The following is a 19,365-nucleotide window of genomic DNA, read 5'->3' as shown; positions in this document are numbered from 1 at the left end:
GAAAATAAAAATAAATTATTTTATTTCTGTACACATAAATTACTGTCTGGACATTCCATTTAATACACTCTCGCCTCACACGTGGTGTCAGAAGTGGGATCCAGCTACAGTTTTGACAATGTTTAGGGAGCAGGAGGAGAAGCGAGAGGAGAGAGAGACACGGCACCTGGAACAGCTCGCCCAGTTCTTGGGACAGCTGGTAGAAAAACTATCAATATCAACATCAGAGAGAGCGGTTGCCCGGATGTTTGCAGCTCAGCCTAATCTTCAGAAGATGACCTCGGAAGATGATCCCGAGGCTTTCTTGATTACGTTTGAGAGAGTGGCAGAGGCTGCAGAGTGGCCTAGGGAACACTGGGCCATGAAATTGGCACCCTGCCTGACAGGGGAAGCTCAGGCAGCATATCGAGCCCTGACGGCCACGAATGCAGGGGACTATGTCAAAGTTAAAGAAGCCATTCTCTCACGCCTCGGGATCACGGAGGAAACATACCGGCGCCGTTTTCGGGAATACCAGCTGTCCAAGGGGATGCGGCCCCGGGTTGCGGGACAATATCTTTTAGATCAGTGCACCCGGTGGCTGCGGCCAGAAGAACATACACCCCAAGAACTGGTGCAGAAAATAGTTATAGAACAGTTTGCGTCTATACTACCGCCAGGGAATCGAGAGTGGATTAAGAGGAATAGACCTACCACTCTCGAGGATGCCCTCCTCCTGGCGGAGGCCTACGAAGACGCAAACGAAGGTGCCGGGTCAGACCCCACTCCTGCCCCTAAACTAACTCGGACCAACCAACCAATGAAGCCCAGAGGGGGTAACCGGACCTTCAGACCATGGAGGTCGAGGTTAGCCCCATCCTGGGCGAGAGAGAATCCCCCTAACCTGCCGGTCGCGGACTCGCAGGACAGATTAACTCCGTTGATGCCTCCTAACCAAGTGTGCTACCAATGTAATGAGCCTGGACACATTGCCAGGAATTGTCCAGTAATAAAGGTGGACCTGGCGACAAGATCCTGGTCAGCAGTAACAGGTAGGAACACTGGGGAATGTCGGGAGGGCCCTTATCAGTTAAGAGTACAGGTCGGGGGAAAGAGTACTTACGCATTTGCGGACTCTGGGTGTGCACAAACATTGATTCGGCAAGCTCTCTTGGATGGGGTAGCCTGGGAGCCACAGGGTAAAGTGGCTATCTCCTGTATTCATGGAGAAACTCGGGTTTATCCCACCACTAAAGTTAGACTTATTGTAGGTGATTATTCAGCTTGCGTTAAAGTGGCTGTAGCGCAATGTTTACCATACCCTGTTCTCCTGGGAAGAGACTGGCCGTTTTTTGATCGTATTTTAGGTCGGGAAATGGTCTTAGTTTCTACCAGGGGACAATTAAAGCAACAGGAGAAAACAATTGGCGAGATTTTTCCGTTGCAATCCGACCTGTTTAACCCTAAAATCCGCCCAAGAAAAACAAAAAGAGAGCGTCGGGTGGAAAAATATGAGGGAACTCTGAGACGACAAGGGGAGGGGTCTGACACAAAAGTAAACCAATCGCTGAAACGGCAAGGAAAGGGAGTAGGTATTCAGTGTAACCGGGGCTGCGAGGTTACTGAGGTGGAAGGTCATGTAATAAAAGACACTCCTCTCTGTGTACCTAACCATTGGGACCGAGATATTGACTTGGGATATGAACAACAAAATGATCCCACGTTACAGTATGCTTGGAAACGGGTTAGATATATCGAGGGGAAGGATATGCAGGAAGGACAACCGGTGGTATTTCCGCATTTTTCTGTATCTGGGCACTTATTATATAGAATAACCCGGGCTCCCGGGACGGGACAGCTCGTAAAACAGTTATTGGTTCCTAGGCCTTTTCAGTCAGAAGTCATGAGATTGGCGCATGACATTCCATTTTCAGGTCATTTGGGAACTGAAAAGACTCAGGAACGAATTCTGGCCCGGTTTTTTTGGCCTGGGGTTTATGGTCTGGTGCGGAAGTATGTATCGGAGTGTCCTGAATGTCAATTAGCTGCCCCTAAGTCAGTTCGCCCCGCACCTCTGGTTCCACTTCCAATTATTGGGGTACCGTTTGAAAGGATTGGTGTAGATTTAGTAGGCCCTCTGGAGGGAACAGAGTCAGGATATCGGTATATTTTAGTAGTAGTGGACTACGCAACGAGATATCCAGAAGCTGTTCCCTTACGCTCTATGAATGCAATAGCTGTAGCGAATGAATTGGTAAAAATATTCTCTAGGGTGGGAATCCCGAAAGAAATTCTCACTGATCAGGGCACTAATTTTATGTCAGACTGTATTCAGCAATTATATAAATTATTGAAAATTCGTTCAATTAGAACCTCAGTTTTTCATCCACAAACGGATGGGCTTGTTGAACGATTTAATCAGACTTTGAAAAATATGTTGCGCCGCTTTGTAGATCAAGAAAAACGCAATTGGGCTAAACTGCTTCCCTACTTGCTCTTTGCAGTTCGCGAGGTACCACAATCCTCAACGGGGTTTTCCCCGTTTGAGCTCTTGTACGGTCGGCAGCCGCGGGGTATCTTGGATCTCATAAGAGAAGGCTGGGAAGAACAGTCAAAGGAGTCTAAAAATGTAGTAAAATACGTGTTGCAGTTACGCGATCGCTTAGAGGTTTCCGAGTGTTCCTTCGGCTCCACTCTGAGGGGTGGGATATGTGATGAGTCAAAGGGTTTTCGGTCTGTGATTCAGCCTCCCGACAGTAGATGGCATCAAACCAACTCGGGACTTCCCTTACCAAGATCTCGTGACCATGGCAAAAGTCATCTTTTGAGGGGCGGCACCTTGGTGAGGGGCGGAAGTACGAGTATGTAACTTCCAGCCACTGGAGTCAAGTGAAGGAGAAGGACACGTGTCGGTTGGGGATTGGTGTTCCACTGACTACAGAGGCGGGACATTACATACTAAAGGGAACGTACTACTGTGTTCGGGGTTGGTCCGAAAATAAAGTAGGCGGAGTAACGGGTGAAGGGAGAGACTGGTTTTGTGCAGCGGGATTTTTGAAATACTAACATTTCTTTTGTCTTTTTTTTGTTTATGGTCACCACGAAGACAAATTAAAGACGAGTCATCAGTTTGTTTTGGATTTCACCCCTGCACTCCTTCCCTCACACCATTTTGTTTTTTTGTTTGTTATTTAATCCTTTTGTTGTGTATAGAAAATAAAAATAAATTATTTTATTTCTGTACACATAAATTACTGTCTGGACATTCCATTTAATACACTCTCGCCTCACAGTCATTCATATCCAAAAGATTACAAGAACAGTCTATGGTTCAAATCCTCTTTAGTATTTCAGGCAGTCAGTGTACTCAGTGTAGTGATCCACAGCACCCCAATAATGTCCTCAGATGACCCCCTCCTGTGTTGGCATGTTGAACCTGGTGGAAGTAGGAAGGAGAAAGAGGGGCTCAGGATGGGGCACACAGCAGGTAGAAGCAGAAAGCATGCTTAAAAACCCTGTTACACACTTCCATTCACTAAAGAGTAATCAATAGGGGATGCAGCTGCTTGGTTAATGTCATGAAAGAAGGCTTTGATTAGCTGGAGAGAATTTCCCAGTGAAGAACTAGCAGAACACATGGCCGTGTTTCTGTCAGCGTGCACATGCAACACCTATATTGAGAATGGAAGTGGAAAACAGGCAAGATTTCTGAAATGATTATGTCAGTTACAACCACGTTGAAGAGGAAGCAACTTCAAATATTCTGGACTTCAGTAAGTGATGTCTGGCACCATCTGATAAACACCAGCTTTGTATTACTGACAATGCAGAACAGCTAACATTAATCATTTCTTAAATCTTACCTGTTGTGCACTTACATTCTCACATGAAGACACTTTGATTTAGCCTTTGTGATGTCTGTGGCTGGCAGCTGCAACTGAAGAGCACCTTCTGAACTTCTTAAACACAGGCTTTTCAAATCATAAGAGTGTTTGAGTAATTTACATATGAAGGGGACAGTAAACAAAAGAACTCTGACAGTGTATTCGAAGCAATTAAAGTAGAGGGGTTTGTTCCATTAGCACAGACAAGGAGGATGGTTGTCCTGCTACAAGCTTTAAGTACAAACTGTCCCTTGTCAAAAGAAAGCTAATGCAAGCTCCTTTGCTGTTCCTCAGATCTTCCACATGACCTATGACCTGGCGAGTGCGATGGTGCGGATCGTGAATCTCATCGGGATGATGCTGCTGCTGTGCCACTGGGACGGTTGCCTGCAGTTCCTGATTCCAATGCTGCAGGACTTCCCTCAGGACTGCTGGGTCTCCAAGAACAACATGGTGGTGAGTGCCCATGCTGTGCTACATGCCTGTTTTCCACTCTAATTCAACATTAGTTCAGTATTTACAGGGACAAATGAAAAATGGATTGGATGAGACAATCCATGAGAACTATCAATGAGAATCGTGCCCAATCACGCTTTTAGAACTCCAGTTACAGTGGTCCCCCCTTTGTACCGCAGAACCAGTTATAAGATGACATGGTTGTGGCTTCCATTTACACCTTAATGCATCAACATCACAACTGGAAATGAGTTCCAAGAAACCTTTCTAGCAAATGTCCCTTGAGTCCACTATAGGGAGTCACCATGCTTGAGTCTGCCATCTAGTGAGAGCCAGAGATGTACAATTGATAGCTACATCAGTTGGGGCTGTTCATGGGTGGAAAAAAACAATTGTACAAAACAATGATAACAGGCAGTAAAGAGTTAATCATTTCTTGAGAAGGATGAAGTTTAGTGGAATTAATGAGACTGCATCTCTCTTCTGTTCTTCTGAACAGCATGCTGAGTCTGATTAAGGCTGAATCTGCCACTCCTTGAACTGTGTCTGGAGCAAACGTCTCTCCCTAGATTACCTCCTCTCTGTTTTATATTCATCCTCTCCTCTCACAGCAAGTTCTTTGCCTCTTTGAGCCTCTCAGGGACTCACTTAAACTTTCTCATCACAGACTCTCTCCATCAGGTTTCACATTCTCATTAGAGCCCAATACAGTGCTGCCCTTAATAACTCACACCCGGTAATTTCAGAAAAGCAATCAGTCATTTATGATATCTGACTGAATGCACTGCTTCTAGTTCATTAAATACTTAATTAACTTTTAATAACAGTACACTGTTTTTAGACAAAAATATAATTGATTGTTTATAAAGAACTTGATCATAAGTATTGACATCAATTCAGTGTATGTTTTGGTACTCAAAAGATCAGCTATTTCTTTTATGCCAATCCTCAGTAATGCAGGTAATGTAGAATTTGACAAACATTCACTTATAGACTTCAACAAGATTCCATGTTACAGAAGATCTTAAATTTTAAATAAATCTTGGAATTTTAACTGGTACACATGGTAGAATCCCTTGAAACTCTTGTTGAAATTCAGTTTCACTAGTGTTTCACATTGTATGGAGTCAACAGCACAGCGATTCCTCTGATCAGTCCATTCGACACCCATCACAGACAACACGTCCTAGTGTAAACATTACTAACTGGTATCCTGAGCTCAGGTGAAATTTGTTTCTTCATATTGCTAAAATCAGCAGCACTCAGTTTCTTGAACACTTCAGACCAGGTGTCACTTTCCAGCTGCTTGACAATTTCTTTAATGCTGCAGAACTCGCCATACAGCTCGTCCTGACCAATGGCATTCAGGAGATGTGCTGCTGTCACAGCTTCAAGCAGATCTTTGTACTCCAGGGGCCCGTTTATCAAAACTTTTAATCCGGATCAAAGTGATCTGGATATTGTAATCCTATATTTTGTGATTTTGTGATTTTGTAATTTTATATTTTGTAATTCAGATTTTTTCAGAAAATGCCACTGCTGGATTACATTTATCCAGATAACAAATAATCACCATTACGAAATATAGTTTTTTGAAGTGGGCTACTTCTTAATTTTTAATTTCTTTTTTTTTTAATTTTTTTTTTTTTGAGGCATTATGATATGATAACCTAATTTAACCAAAAAAATAAGATGATGGTAATAATGATTAATACACAACTTTTTTGTGTATTTTGTTTCATATTATTTTTTAACAAAATCTAAATCACTTTTAATGTTAATGCACATATAACACATGCAAATAATGGTTATTTTATTTATGCCTACTTAGCAAAAATTAAATAACTAAAGTCCATCATCTCAGACAAGTTTAAGGAGGCGTATGTGAAGGCATATGCATATGTTTTATAATTAAAGCTATACCACTAAATACGTGTTTTCCTTTTGCTTGCAATGGTACAAAAGTTAAATAAATATGTAAATATTATATTATAACACTCTATTTGGACATATAGTGTGTGTTTGCTATGACAATTCAAACAAAATATCAATGTTCTATGATCATTTAAAAGCTAAATCCTCCACTGTAGTAGGATCACAATAATCCAGGTATTTTGGATCAGTAATTCTGCTCTCCTCTTTAAATTCTGAAAAACCCAATTGCAACATTTAATCATGACTAAAAGTGCAATCGGATTAACAAAAGCAAGTCCGGATCACAGTAATCCTGATTGCATTTCGATGGTTTGAAAAACCCAATTGCACAATATAATCTATATCAACGCGAAAATCCGATTACCAAAGTTTTGCAAAACCGACCGAAAGTTTTTAAAACTTAAAAAGTTTTAAAAACTTTTAATCTGAATAGCAGTGATCTGGATTTTGTAACCCTATATATTACTTACTTACTTAAAAAAAACAAAAAATGGATTCCGTAATCGTAATTATTTGTAATCTGGATAAATGTAATCCAGCAGTGACATTTTCTGAACAAGTGGATCAAAACAATCCAGATAAAAGTAATCTTGATCACCATATATAGGATTACAAAATCCGGATCACTGTTATCCAGATTAACAATTTTGAAAAACCGACCCCAGATTACCTTTGGCAGCCACACACTGGATCTTGTACATGTAGCCCTCCGTAGAAAATTGAAACCAATTCTCCAAGCATTTGATGGCAACTTTGTAAGTTTTTGTGAAATCTTATCAGAGGTTTTCTGTTTTGGAGTTCATCATTTTATCTAGTGCACGTTGGACCATGGAACCATTTCCATACTGGCACGCAGCTCACAGGCTAGTACTGGCATTCTCCAGACACAGTGCTGCAATATCCATCCATACTGGCATGCAGCTCACAGGCTGGTACTGGCATTCTCCAGGCATAGTACTACATTATTGAAAACTTTCAAGAGGTAAATATGTACCTCGACGCCACAGAGCTCACTATCCGCTAAGTTGTGGGGACACTCCTCACAACCAAGCAAAAGAAAACTGCATTTTACAGCCTTCCATTGCTCAGCAGCATGTTGATTGCTGGGAACTGGCTCAGCCAGCGACGTGGCAGAGAATAGAGGCATATTCCAGGTCGATAAAGTCGAGCTACCAAAACCATTGACTGTCTTGATCCCCAAGCTTTCAACATCTTCTTTCAGTGTTGCTGCGTGATTCACCACATTGTGTAATATGTGTTCTGGGCAGGTAGCAGGTAAGATGTTGGGCTTTTCTTTCATCAACCTCTGATGCACAGAGTTGCGCTTGCTATAGTTGATGTTAGCATTGTCAGCACAGTATGCATGTCAGTTTGTGACTGCTGAGCTTATGAAGCAAAGCACTTGAGGTGCCTTCTGCTGTCTCATCACTGTATTCATAAAAGTCAAACACTTTATATCTTGTCGACATTGTTTCGGTGTCCAACATCAAACCAGTATTGGGTACATTTTGACGCCTTTTATCTGAGGCATTACTGGAAATGGAGAAATATGGACCTTCACTTTTGCTAAGATCATCAACAATCTCCAAGGACAGCAGGGCTAGTGTACTCTTTACTAAGGGTTCTGCCTTTTCTCGGCTACAGCGCATGAATCAGAAAACAATGTAGGAAACAGCTTTGATTCACATTCACCTGAGCTATACAAAGGATGGTGAACAGCATTGTGGTGTACCTGCATCAGCTCTGGCACCACGTCTTTTTAATGTAATGTAATGTAATCATTTGGCTTGCTGAAGGAACTTGTGTTTTTTGTTTTTTATTTAACATCTTAATAAAAGAAACTGCAAAAAAAAAGTTTAACGGAAGCCATAATAGTAGTACAGTATTTCAAAATGTCATATTTTTCAATTTGTGTTTTTTGTTAAGTATATGGATAACTACAAAACGGTATGTAATTCAATATGTTAACGTAATATTATTCTATAGGTTTCATTCGACTTTATAAAACAAAATGAATTCATTCTATAGGGTGATGCAAACATTTTGACCATAGCTGAACAGTCAAGGGCATGCAGGTTTGCATCCTGGCTTTGCAAAGGGGTGGTGTTAGAGTTAGGGTTAGGGTTAGGGAGGGAAAATCATCAGTCATTGTTTTCCCTTCAGACGCCGGAACTCACCAACATCTGCAGTCAACCCGCTGGGTGTAAAAAGATAATTAATCTGGTCGTGGGAGCCTCGTAGACGAGTTGTATATAGTATGTATTATATTTCAGTAAAATTCAAATAAATAAATAAATAGCCTCCTGTGTATTAGAGCATCTGTTAAATATTTAATTGCATCTGACCAAGGTGGTTCCGTTCCCTTCCAAAGCATCGCTATAGCCTTTTTAGCAGTGAGTAACATGTTCAAGACTGATAGGGTTTGAATTCTATTTAAGTTGAGGTTTTCTGTAAGACCTAACAAAGACAAAGTGGGGGATTTAGTTAAAGAAATACCTACGATGGTGGATATATGTTTATATATTTTGCCAATATATGTTTCATTTTTTGCAGGTCCATAACATATGGAGAAGTAATCCATTCTCTTGATTGCAAAGCCAGCAACTAGCAGATTTGAAAATGTTGCATCTCAATAGTTTGACAGGAGTATAATAGGTTCTATTAACTATATTAAATTGAATTGATTTTAATTTCGCCGGGGTAGATTCGCTTTTAACACTTACACATACTAGATACTAGAATGTAACATTTAACTATTTTTCCAAAGCAATTTTGACTTTACAATCATTAAGGATAAAAGCATACATTTTTGATGCAGTATATACTTAATTTTTGTTATTAGTCAAAAATATTTCTAAAGCTGTCATTGTTGGATAAGTTAGGTTCTTGCAGAATACTTTCACTAAAGCATCTTTAACATGATTATAGGTTCTAGAGGTGTGCATTAGAATATTACATATATATTTTAAAGATCTAAGGGAGGTAAATGAGCCATTAAAGTAGATATCACCCACCAGCTGTAGTAATACCTAGCTTGTCCCACCGTAAATCAGTTTGTTTCAATAGAAAACTTCATGATGGATTATTCCATAACCCTGAAGACCTATATCACACTTGACATGAGTTTGTTATACTTGCTCTCCTTTTAAACCCATGTGAGATTGAGATAATATAGGATGGGCTCTATGGAGGTTGGGTGGGTCAAGCATTGTTACATCTTGATGATTCATGAGCTCAATTACATTTTGCTCTTGACAAATCCTACCAGGATCTTTGGCATAAGCAGTTGAAAAACGATATCAATGCATATTTGGTATGCCCAAGCCACCATTTGCTTTGCTATAAAAATGTCTCTATTTTATCATAGGTTTTTTCCAATTCCATAGAAAATTTAAAAATAAAATGTTAATTTGTTTGAAATACATTTTGGGAATTCCTGAAGGTATCTGAAAGTGGATATTCTATAACTGCCATGATTGCCATTTTGTCTAATAGTAAGGTATTCCCTGTTTCCAGTTTTACTTTTATTTTATTTATCACAGATATGATGTTTAGTTTTAAGAGTTTTATTGTTTTATTGTCATATTTGTATGATTAACTATGCCTAAATATTTAATTCCATTACTGGGCCAAGTACAGTTTTATTGTTTTAATTGTGAAGGAAAATCAGGATTAGATACCAGGAGAGCTTCAGATTTGACCTAATTTATAGAATAGCCTGTCAAATTCTCATATTGTGATATTGTATCGAATATTACTGGCAATGAATCTGACAGATATTTGATTGTTAACAGGATATCATTTTGTGACAAGAATTAGGAGGGCCTATTCCTTGAATTCTCTCATTTTGCCAAATGCTAGTTGTTAAATGTTCTAAGCCAATTATAAAATAGCAGTGGAGATAAAGAAGATCCTTGACGAATAGCCCTTTCTAAAATAATTGGCTCTGATGTGTCTCTGCCAGTAGCAATTCTAGCAAGAAGGTTGTTGTACAATATTTGGACTCATTTCTGAAAATTTGCACCAAAAACAAATTTTCCTGAAGTAGAAGTAAGTAATTCCATTCTAATTTATCAAAAGCTTTCTCAGCATCTAGAGAAACAGGCATGATAGGATCCAGTGGTTAAAGAAAATGGTTGTAACCAGGAGGTACCCAGTTCAAATACTGGCTCATTCACTGACTCGTTGTGTAATCCAGAGCAAGTCACATAACCTCCTTGTGCTCCATCTTTCGGGTGAGACATAAGTGACTCTGCAGTTGATACATAGTTCACACACTGTCTCTGTAAATCACCTTGGATAAAGGTGTTGTAAAAGTGTCTGTAAAAAGTAACACATTCTGGATATGTCTTCATGAAAATCTGTTTTTCAAAATCTACTTGATCTGGATATATAATATTGTCCATTACATTTTTATGCCGATTTGTTAAGTTATGACAGAGAATCTTAAAAATCACACTGTAAAAGTAATACTGGTCTGTAATTTTTACAATCTAAGAGGTCTTTATTTGGTTTTACAAGAGTAATATTTGTTAAATGCATTGACTGGGAGATTTCTAGTTTTAAATGTATAGTTGATGTTTTTATAGATATAATGGGATTATTTGCTGATAATGCATGTAGCCAGCTCAGTGGCTTTGTTACTAGAGCAGCAAAGAATGTGTCCATATCATAAACCATTTTGCATATCTCTGAGATTTTGGTTGTGATTTTGTTTTTGCACATTTATGATACAAAACTCAAGCAGACAGATTACCCTCTTTTCTTCTTAGAGTGCAAGAAAATCAGGTATACACATCACATCATAGCTGTGCTAAACTGAATCTGACTTGCCTGCATGCAGCATTGTCAGATCAAAACACCAAACTTTTCAATAGCTCTACAGGCTATGGCTCCCTTGTGAATTGTATTTTTTTGTAAGAGCCATTTTAAACCAGGAACAGTCAACACAGATTGAGTTTTCTGGAAATAAAGTGAGCTTTTTAGTTTATTTTGTTTCAGGTAGGATATAATAAAATAACATTCAATCTGGTACCAGTCTTTGGTAGTCACCATTGCAGAAAAAGATCTTTGGGAGGGAAATTAAATATTATAACAAAGTTTATTTTTAGGACAATGAAATGCGCTCGAGCAGGGATGCACAATTCTGGGTTGGGCTTTGTTCCACTTGAACCAGAACTGACTCAATTGAACCAATTTAAACTCTTCCAGGTCGGTTCATTATTTAATGATATTTATAAAACCTGGAGACTCCGAACCTCCAGGAGCAGATTTGTGACCCCCCCCCCCCCCCCCCCCCTAGAGAAATTGGTAAAATATCATAAAGCTTGCTGTCAAACTATGTGAGTGCCTGCGATGCTGGACCCCGTAGATAACCAGAGCGAAACCAGCGAACATTGAATCATGTGTTCAACATGTAAGTGCAATATGCAAAATACACTGCCGATAATATAAGTATAACTGTGTGACGGGGTACTCCGTGCCCATGTGCATAATATGTATTCTTCTTCTTCTTCTTCTTCTTCTTCTTCTTCTTCTTCTTCTTCTTCTTCTTCTTCTTCTTCTTCTTCTTCTTCATATATTTAAAATATTACGGCAAAAAGCTCTTTTGTTTAAATGTATCCGGAGAGACGAAAGCCGTCAGCTATTTAATTTTGTGTTTATCAGCAGGGAGAGGGTTATATTCCTCTCCCTGCCTTCATGTGTGGAATGCAGGTGGTCAGGAGATAAAAGATTGCTAATTTTCTCCTGACCACCTGCTATATAAGGTCTCGCTCTCAGAGTGTGTGAGTCTGAGTTGGAGAGAGATGTGTTGCATGCAAACTGTAAAGGAACAAAACCAATGCTACTTACTGTGAATGGTCCTGAAGGTACTCAAGTCCTTTGTTTGTTTGTGTTTGTTTATTTTGGCCATAAAGGCATTTTCTTTTGTTATTTAAGTCTTTTGTTCATTTATATTTATTAAATAAATAGACATTCCTGTGTTTGAATACTGCTCCTGGCTTGATGTCATCCACCACCAGCTAGTGTCAGTGGTACTTTATATTTTTGGAATGCTGATCAAATGAAGCACATTGTTGTCACTGTAGACCGGGGAGTCTTGGAACTATGCCAGGGCTAGAACTATGCCAAAGCTAGAACTATGTCAGGGTTGTGATAATACCAGGGTTGAGACTATGCCAGAGTTCTGACTATACCAGGGTTGTAACTATACCATGGTTGGGACTGTGCCAGGCTTTATGACAATACAAGGGTGTAACTATACCAGAGTTGGGGCTACACCAGGCTTGGGACTATACCAGGGTTGGGAGTATACCAGGGTTGATACAGTGCCAGGGTTGGGATTATACAGGACTGAGACTGTGCTAGGGTTTGTACTATACCAGGGTTGGGACTATACCAGTGTTGAGACTATATCAGGGTTGAGACTGTGCCAGGGTTGGGATTATACCAGGGGTGAGACTGTGCCAGGGTTGGGACTATACCAGGGATGGGACTATACCAGGGTTGAGACTGTACCAGGGTTGGGATTATAACAAGGTTTGGACTATACCAGGGCTGGGACTGGGGTGTGCTGTGCCAGGTGGCTGTAGTTCATTAAGCAGTTTATTAAAGAAGTCTCTAGTGTGATCATGGCCCCTGTAAAACATTGTCTTTCCCTTTGCAGAACGACACGTGGGGCCAGCAGTACTCCTTCGCACTCTTCAAGGCAATGAGTCACATGCTGTGTATCGGCTATGGGCAGCAGGCCCCCAGCGGCATGACGGACGTGTGGCTCACGATGCTCAGCATGATCGTGGGCGCCACCTGCTATGCCATGTTCATCGGCCACGCCACGGCACTTATCCAATCCCTGGACTCCTCGCGCCGCCAGTACCAGGAGAAGGTAAACCTGACACTCTTATATTTATTAGTGTGTACCAAAAGCTAGGTCCAAACCAATCAACCAATAAAGATGAAAGCATTATATGATATGCACTATCTACTACACATGGCTGTGAAAACAGTTAGGTAAAATAACTGCTAGTATTCCCAGGACAGTACTATTGTATGTTTTTATATGTGGGGGTCCCCATTGATATCCCAAAATATGTCACAAATATTGTTTGTTCTGTACCAGGGTTTGTGCAGCTTTTTTCTTTGTCTGAGATACCCCTCATAGTTATCAGGGAAATACATAGAAAATTGCATGGGCTGAAATACTAGCAGGTATTTTGATTCAAAGTCGTGCCATACAGTGACTCTAGTATACTATCTGTCACTTTTCATTGCTATTGGTTGATGGTCCAAAAACCACCCCTCAACTGGCCAATCTTTCTTTTATTATTGATACATTTTATGGTTATTTTATTTAAAAACCATAAAGCTTGTTGTGACAGGGAGTACCCTGTCACAGGTTCTTGAGTGCATGTGTGCCTTTATGGAAGCAGCTGAGATGCGCTACAGGAAACACGTTGCTAAGCAACTAATTGAGCAGGTAGGCTCGCCCGGTGCTCAGTTGATCGGGAGGTCCTGATTGGCGGGGGTGCATGCCCTTGGAGCCTGCACGCAGCTCAAAAGGTTGAGGCTACTGTATGGCCATAGCCACATAGACAGGTGCTGAGTGAAAGCTTGCTGTGTCGCTTTGGAGGAGGAGAGCGTCCGCACTATGGTGAGAACTATAACATTAAACCCTTCCACTCCAATACGGTGCTTGTGAAGGCATTGCTAGGCCATTTGAAGAGTCTGGAGTCACTGTGAGAGGGCCGGGACTCCAAGAGCCCAGAAGTATATCAGTTTTGGGGATGTTGATCCCAAACAGTATAGAGAGGATGTGTGTAGTGTAGTAGGTTCCTGGAGCGGGACATTCCTTTTAGTGGGACTAGCGCTCGCCTTGTGTGGCAAACTTAATTGTAGCTTTGTTTTGTTTTCTTTATTAAATCTGACACCAGGGCTATCATTGCTGGTACTCAAGTGGCAGCACCTGTGTTGTGTTAAATCTGCACACTTGTGCAGCGTGTCAACACCCAATGCTCTGTGGCTACCTCAGTATTATTCAATAACAACCCATGTATGTAACATCACCCTGTTACACTTCTATAGTCCATGTTTAAGTTTGTGATGAAGTACTGGTAGATAATATAACATTTACAGCCATAATCATACATCTGTGTGTTTGCAAATGTTTAAATGCTTCTGGCTAACTTTCACTGAAAGATGGACCAGCTTCAGCTATGCTGATGAAAATAAAAGAGCTGAAAATCTAAACAAGCCCTACCCTTGTTTAACAGATTCTGTTGTCATTGGATTAGCCACAGTGTCAACACAGTGTTTTAATGATGTTAAACCTGAGTAAACTTATTTTCATTCTGAATACAGTGAGAGCTCCACATAAAATGTATCAAAATCAATTGTCAGTATAGTTGTACAGTATTATCTTCCAGTGGAGTGGAAATCCAACGTGTGTGTGTTATTAATTCATATCCCGACTAACGTATGATTGGGTTTGTTTCGCGCTTCTGTAAATCAGTGTCAGGTGCTCGATTATATTTCCTGGTCCCTGCCTAACTACGGTATGGACTGCATACTTGAAAAATCAAGGCTTTAACAAATGTTATTTTTTGGTTTTGCTAAATTTTTAAAACCTTCAGGAACACTAATCAAAAAATAACCACAGGTTTTACCTGTGTCAAATTTGTTTTTACAGAACCCTAATACAGTATATAAACATGATTCCTGGTATCAATACAGTTCAAATATGTACATGATCTAAATGAAGCTGCTACGCTGCATTGTGGATTCGTGGAATTTCTAACTCCTGTCTATACCTGCCCCTGCTCTACTCCCCAGTGTCCAGGCTCCAGTGTTAATGAGCTCTGTGTGCAGTGGCCAGCCTGCCCGCCCATATGACTCACCCAGCACTCTGCACCATAGTGCACCTTACTAAGTGAAACTGTTACGAACCCCCCTTTTGTTTAACTCAGAAAATACCATTTGTGAACACTGTTGCAAGACAGTTTGAAAGTTTCTTTCATTGCAGTTTTTTTTTGCCCATGAGAGTCCGGGGAACACTGTAATTACACAAGTACACAGAGGATTTGCTTAGGCACTAGAACCCTCCTTTTAATTGTGTGAAGTTTGAATTCACAACCTGTGAATTGCTTTGCTTAGGGGGGTGGCGCTGGATTTATCTCACACAAGGTGCCATCAAGGATTGGTACGGCTCTGCTGACAACATCTGTTGGCCAACCATGTTTGTAAAGACCAGTGCTCCTTCATATTTTCTCAGTTGCAATAATTTATTTGGATTATTAGCATCTCATGCTAATTAATTATTGTTGTCATCTATAGCTATTAAACACTCAACAGTGATGAATTAGGAAATCCTAAAAGAAATGACAAATGTTTGGAAGGGGGGAGGGGGGACTGCAAAATGTTTATTGTGGTACTTTTATGTCTCATTTTCTCTACCATCTTCACTGGACTGGAGATGGACCAAGACGGAACATTGACTCAAACCCGTGTGACTAACTTGCTGTTCAGAGGTTACAGTATTGAAATAGAGGGGGGGGTCAGTATTGTATAAGACACTGTAGCCAAGGCTTTCATTATATAAAACCCATTTGCAGACTGCACATCACTGAAGCAATGATTTCTAATTCAGCCTAATGCTCCCTAATCCACCTCACTGATGTTGCATTTGCTCAGTGGCTAATGTGTGACCTTGCTTTGATGATGGTGGATTAGGTCAATAGAAAGAGCTCTGCCCTTCTCATTAACAAAAGAAAACGCACAGCCCAATGCACGTTGTAAAATTGCTGTTTCAACCTCTTTGCTGTATATCTTTTCACATGCTTCCCAGGAACCAATCACTGTTTTTTCTCTTATTCACATGTTTTTATTGTCACTGTGCTCATGTGACCTCTTGCTGGGATGCTGAAGTGAAATATTGAATATAACAAATACATAATCAAATTAATGTCTTTCCTGATGTCCCCGAGATCTTCCCTGCTAAAGGCATGGCCGCATTCTGTGCAGAGGGAGTCATACAGTCAAGGGAGCGCAGGGGTCCCGCAGTGGTTCACAAGGTATAAGCACAGCACAGGTTTGCATTCTCACTGTTCGAAATCACTGTTTTGAAATCACTGTTCTTCATTGGGGATTCCGGAAGGAGCGTCGCATTGAGGGAGGGATTGTGCCTCCTCATTACTCTACAGCGGACCTTACTCGTCAGACACCCAGTGAGCTCAGGCAGACTCCTTCAGGGCTGTCCTTTGTCCTCCACAGGCTGGTAGCTTGCTGACATCCATTTTGAGTTCCTAGGTGTAAAAGTGGAAGCTGGCTTGGTTGTGTGATCAGAGGACGCCCACCTTACCTTTCTTCACATACAGCAGGAAACTGTGGGCTCTACGTAGTGACAGGAATATACTGTTGCCGGGATGATGGTAAAACGCTGTTGTCTTTCTCTGTGTAAATGTATGATTTACTGGAATTATTTTTGTTAGAAGCATATACTTTAAGGATTACCATGATAGCACTGTGCCATGCAGACTGTCCCAGTATTTCAATATGTGGTGATTGTGATGCCATTGTGGAGTCACACAAAGGAGACATGTTTCCGGCAGCAAGTCCTGGCATGCAGGCTGCCAAGTGCATTAGCAACTCAATAACAATTAGCAATTAAAAAGAGCCCTTCAGGGCATAGTTAACAAGATACCTTCTCAGAGTAGAGGAGACTCCTGGGGCTGGTGTTCAAAAGTTCAGTTGTTTTTGTGAAACTTTGTTTTACTCTTTTATGGAGTGCTAAGCAAGGTTTTTGAGCCAGTTTTCTTACCTGGATGCCTAGGGATTGGTGAACCTGTCTGTACATATTTCACACTTTAGCGTTTTGCATATATCTACAGAAGCACTTGGGATGCAGCTTGCTAAAATACTTCTTTAGCACAAGTTATATAATGTACCTGGGGTATATGGAGGCTGGTCTGCTCTACTCTCTTTCTGTCATTTTAGAGTTTTGCACATATTTAGATAACCGCTTGAAAATGACCTTTTTAGCAGTTATTAAGAGTATCAGACCATGGGGCTCTATGCAGACCTGCCAAGCACACATTAAAACTCTAGTGGATGTAGGTCATGGTGATCTTCTTTTTCCATTTTGTATTCCCAGTGGTGACTGGGGTTGACTGTCACTGTCTTGCTGGCTAATTTAATAATGTCAAAAAAGGATCTATAATCACACTTTCTGTAATTCCATCTCTTTTCATATTTTCCTCTTTACTCTTAAATAACATTTCACATTGCATGTCCTTACAACTTGAATATATAAGAACATAAGAACATAAGAAAGTTTACAAACGAGAGGAGGCCATTCAGCCCATCTTGCTCGTTTCCTTGTTAGTAGCTTATTGATCCCAGAATCTCATCAGGCAGCTTCTTGAAGGATCTCAGGGTGTCAGCTTCAACAACATTACTGGGGAGTTGATTCCAGACCCTCACGATTCTCTGTGTGAAAAAGTGCCTCCTGTTTTCTGTTCTGAATGCCCCTTTGTCTAATCTCCATTTGTGACCTTTGGTCCTTGTTTCTTTTTCAGGTCGAAAAAGTCCCTTGGGTCGACATTGTCAATACCTTTTAGAATTTCGAATGCTTGAATTAGGTCGACGCATAGTCTTCTTTGTTCAAGACTGAACAGATTCAATTCTTTTAGCCTGTCTGCATATGACATGCCTTTTAAACCTGGAATAATTCTGGTTTCTCTTCTTTGCACTCTTTCTAGAGCAGCATTATTTTTTTATAGAGAGGTGACCAGAACTGAACACAATATTCAAGATGAGGTCTTACTAATGCATTGTAGAGTTTTAACATTACTTCCCTTGATTTAAATTCATATAAATTATTGTGACATTTTCAACACACCGTAATGTGGGATTTGAAAGGCGACTCGTTCATTTCCATGAGTCAGTCCCAGCTTGCACTACTGGAGGAAGTTACCTAATGAGCATCCAATACAAAGGTGCTAGAGACAGGTTTTAAACCTCTATGTAAATATGCAGGCTGAACATGACTACTGTGAGTATAGTGAACACTATAAAGGAAACATGGAGGTTGGTGAATTGATGTACAATTACAATTACACACGCATGCAATCATTGATATTTGGCTGCAGAATGTGGATTGCAGACTGCAGGTGGACCCTGCAGTGGCCCAGTTTGATCTCGGGGTGATAGAAGAGCTTTACAGACTGCTTTCAGTGCAGCTGGATATGTGGCTCAAATGAGGCTTAAAAAATCTTGCCCTTAAATTATTTTTGTGAAAGTTTAATTCCAGAGGTTATTAAACACAAGAAAAGGGTATTCAGTTTCAGTGAATCTGCCAGATAAGATAGCCAGCGGCCACTTTTCATTTGAAATGATCCTGTCATCTCTGACCTTGCTGTCATTCAGCTGCTTGAAAATGAAAAACAGCTTTAAAAATTGCATCCGTTTCAGCTTCTAATTAGCGCACGACCCTGCCGCTCGCTGTAATTCTACACATCCACGTTTTCACATCGTCCCAGGGGTAGATAGAAAGTTGGCAACAAAAAAAAAAGTTTTTAGAAACTCTAATGAGATAGCTGACATGTCTATTGGGAGCTGTATTATTCCTCTGCAACACAGGAACAGTTGTTGAGTTGGGTCTGCCCTGCCCTGCTGGGAACTAAATGCTATATTGCTTTTACTGGAGCTGTCAGTTTGATGGGATATTACTCTTTCTCTGTGAGATGGAAATCTGATTATCTCCTAATGCCGACACTAATTCTATTTATTTATAACCTTTTCACACCTAGTTTGTTTGAAGAGGTTAATTTGCACTTGAGTTCAGTTGACGCCTAAGTTTGGTTTGTTTTGGCAGGTGAGAAACGTTCAAATGAATCAGAGTGTGCAACAAACAAGTGGACTAGGATTCACTTAAATAGGTGGCGATTGAGAGAGAACTGTAATAAGTTTCAACCTCAAAATCGGACAGGGTGAATCGCATTACAATCCAAGAGGCAAACAAAACCAAACAAACTTTTGTAATGCATAACCTACAGTACATCATGCGCGGAAAGCATGCATAGGTGCTTGTATTGTGTGGTGAAAAAAAACAAAACAT

General features: G+C 40.5%; 1 protein-coding gene across 1 annotated transcript in view; it reads left to right on the top strand.

Moving 5' to 3' along the window:
• The first annotated feature begins 4,166 nt into the window (after window positions 1-4,166).
• Window positions 4,167-19,365, top strand: part of LOC121294451 (potassium/sodium hyperpolarization-activated cyclic nucleotide-gated channel 4-like) — a 34,689-nt gene continuing 19,490 nt past the window's right edge. The window contains exons 1-2 of the mRNA XM_041218140.1: window positions 4,167-4,319; window positions 12,922-13,140. Of these exons, the coding sequence (XP_041074074.1) occupies window positions 4,167-4,319; window positions 12,922-13,140 (372 nt within the window). The remainder of the gene's footprint in view (window positions 4,320-12,921; window positions 13,141-19,365) is intronic.

Source organism: Polyodon spathula, chromosome 19, assembly GCF_017654505.1.
Source record: "Polyodon spathula isolate WHYD16114869_AA chromosome 19, ASM1765450v1, whole genome shotgun sequence".
In the NCBI taxonomy this organism is placed as follows: domain Eukaryota; kingdom Metazoa; phylum Chordata; class Actinopteri; order Acipenseriformes; family Polyodontidae; genus Polyodon; species Polyodon spathula.
The sequence above is the reverse complement of the archived record's forward strand: the minus strand, read 5'-3'. Positions and strand labels throughout refer to the sequence as shown.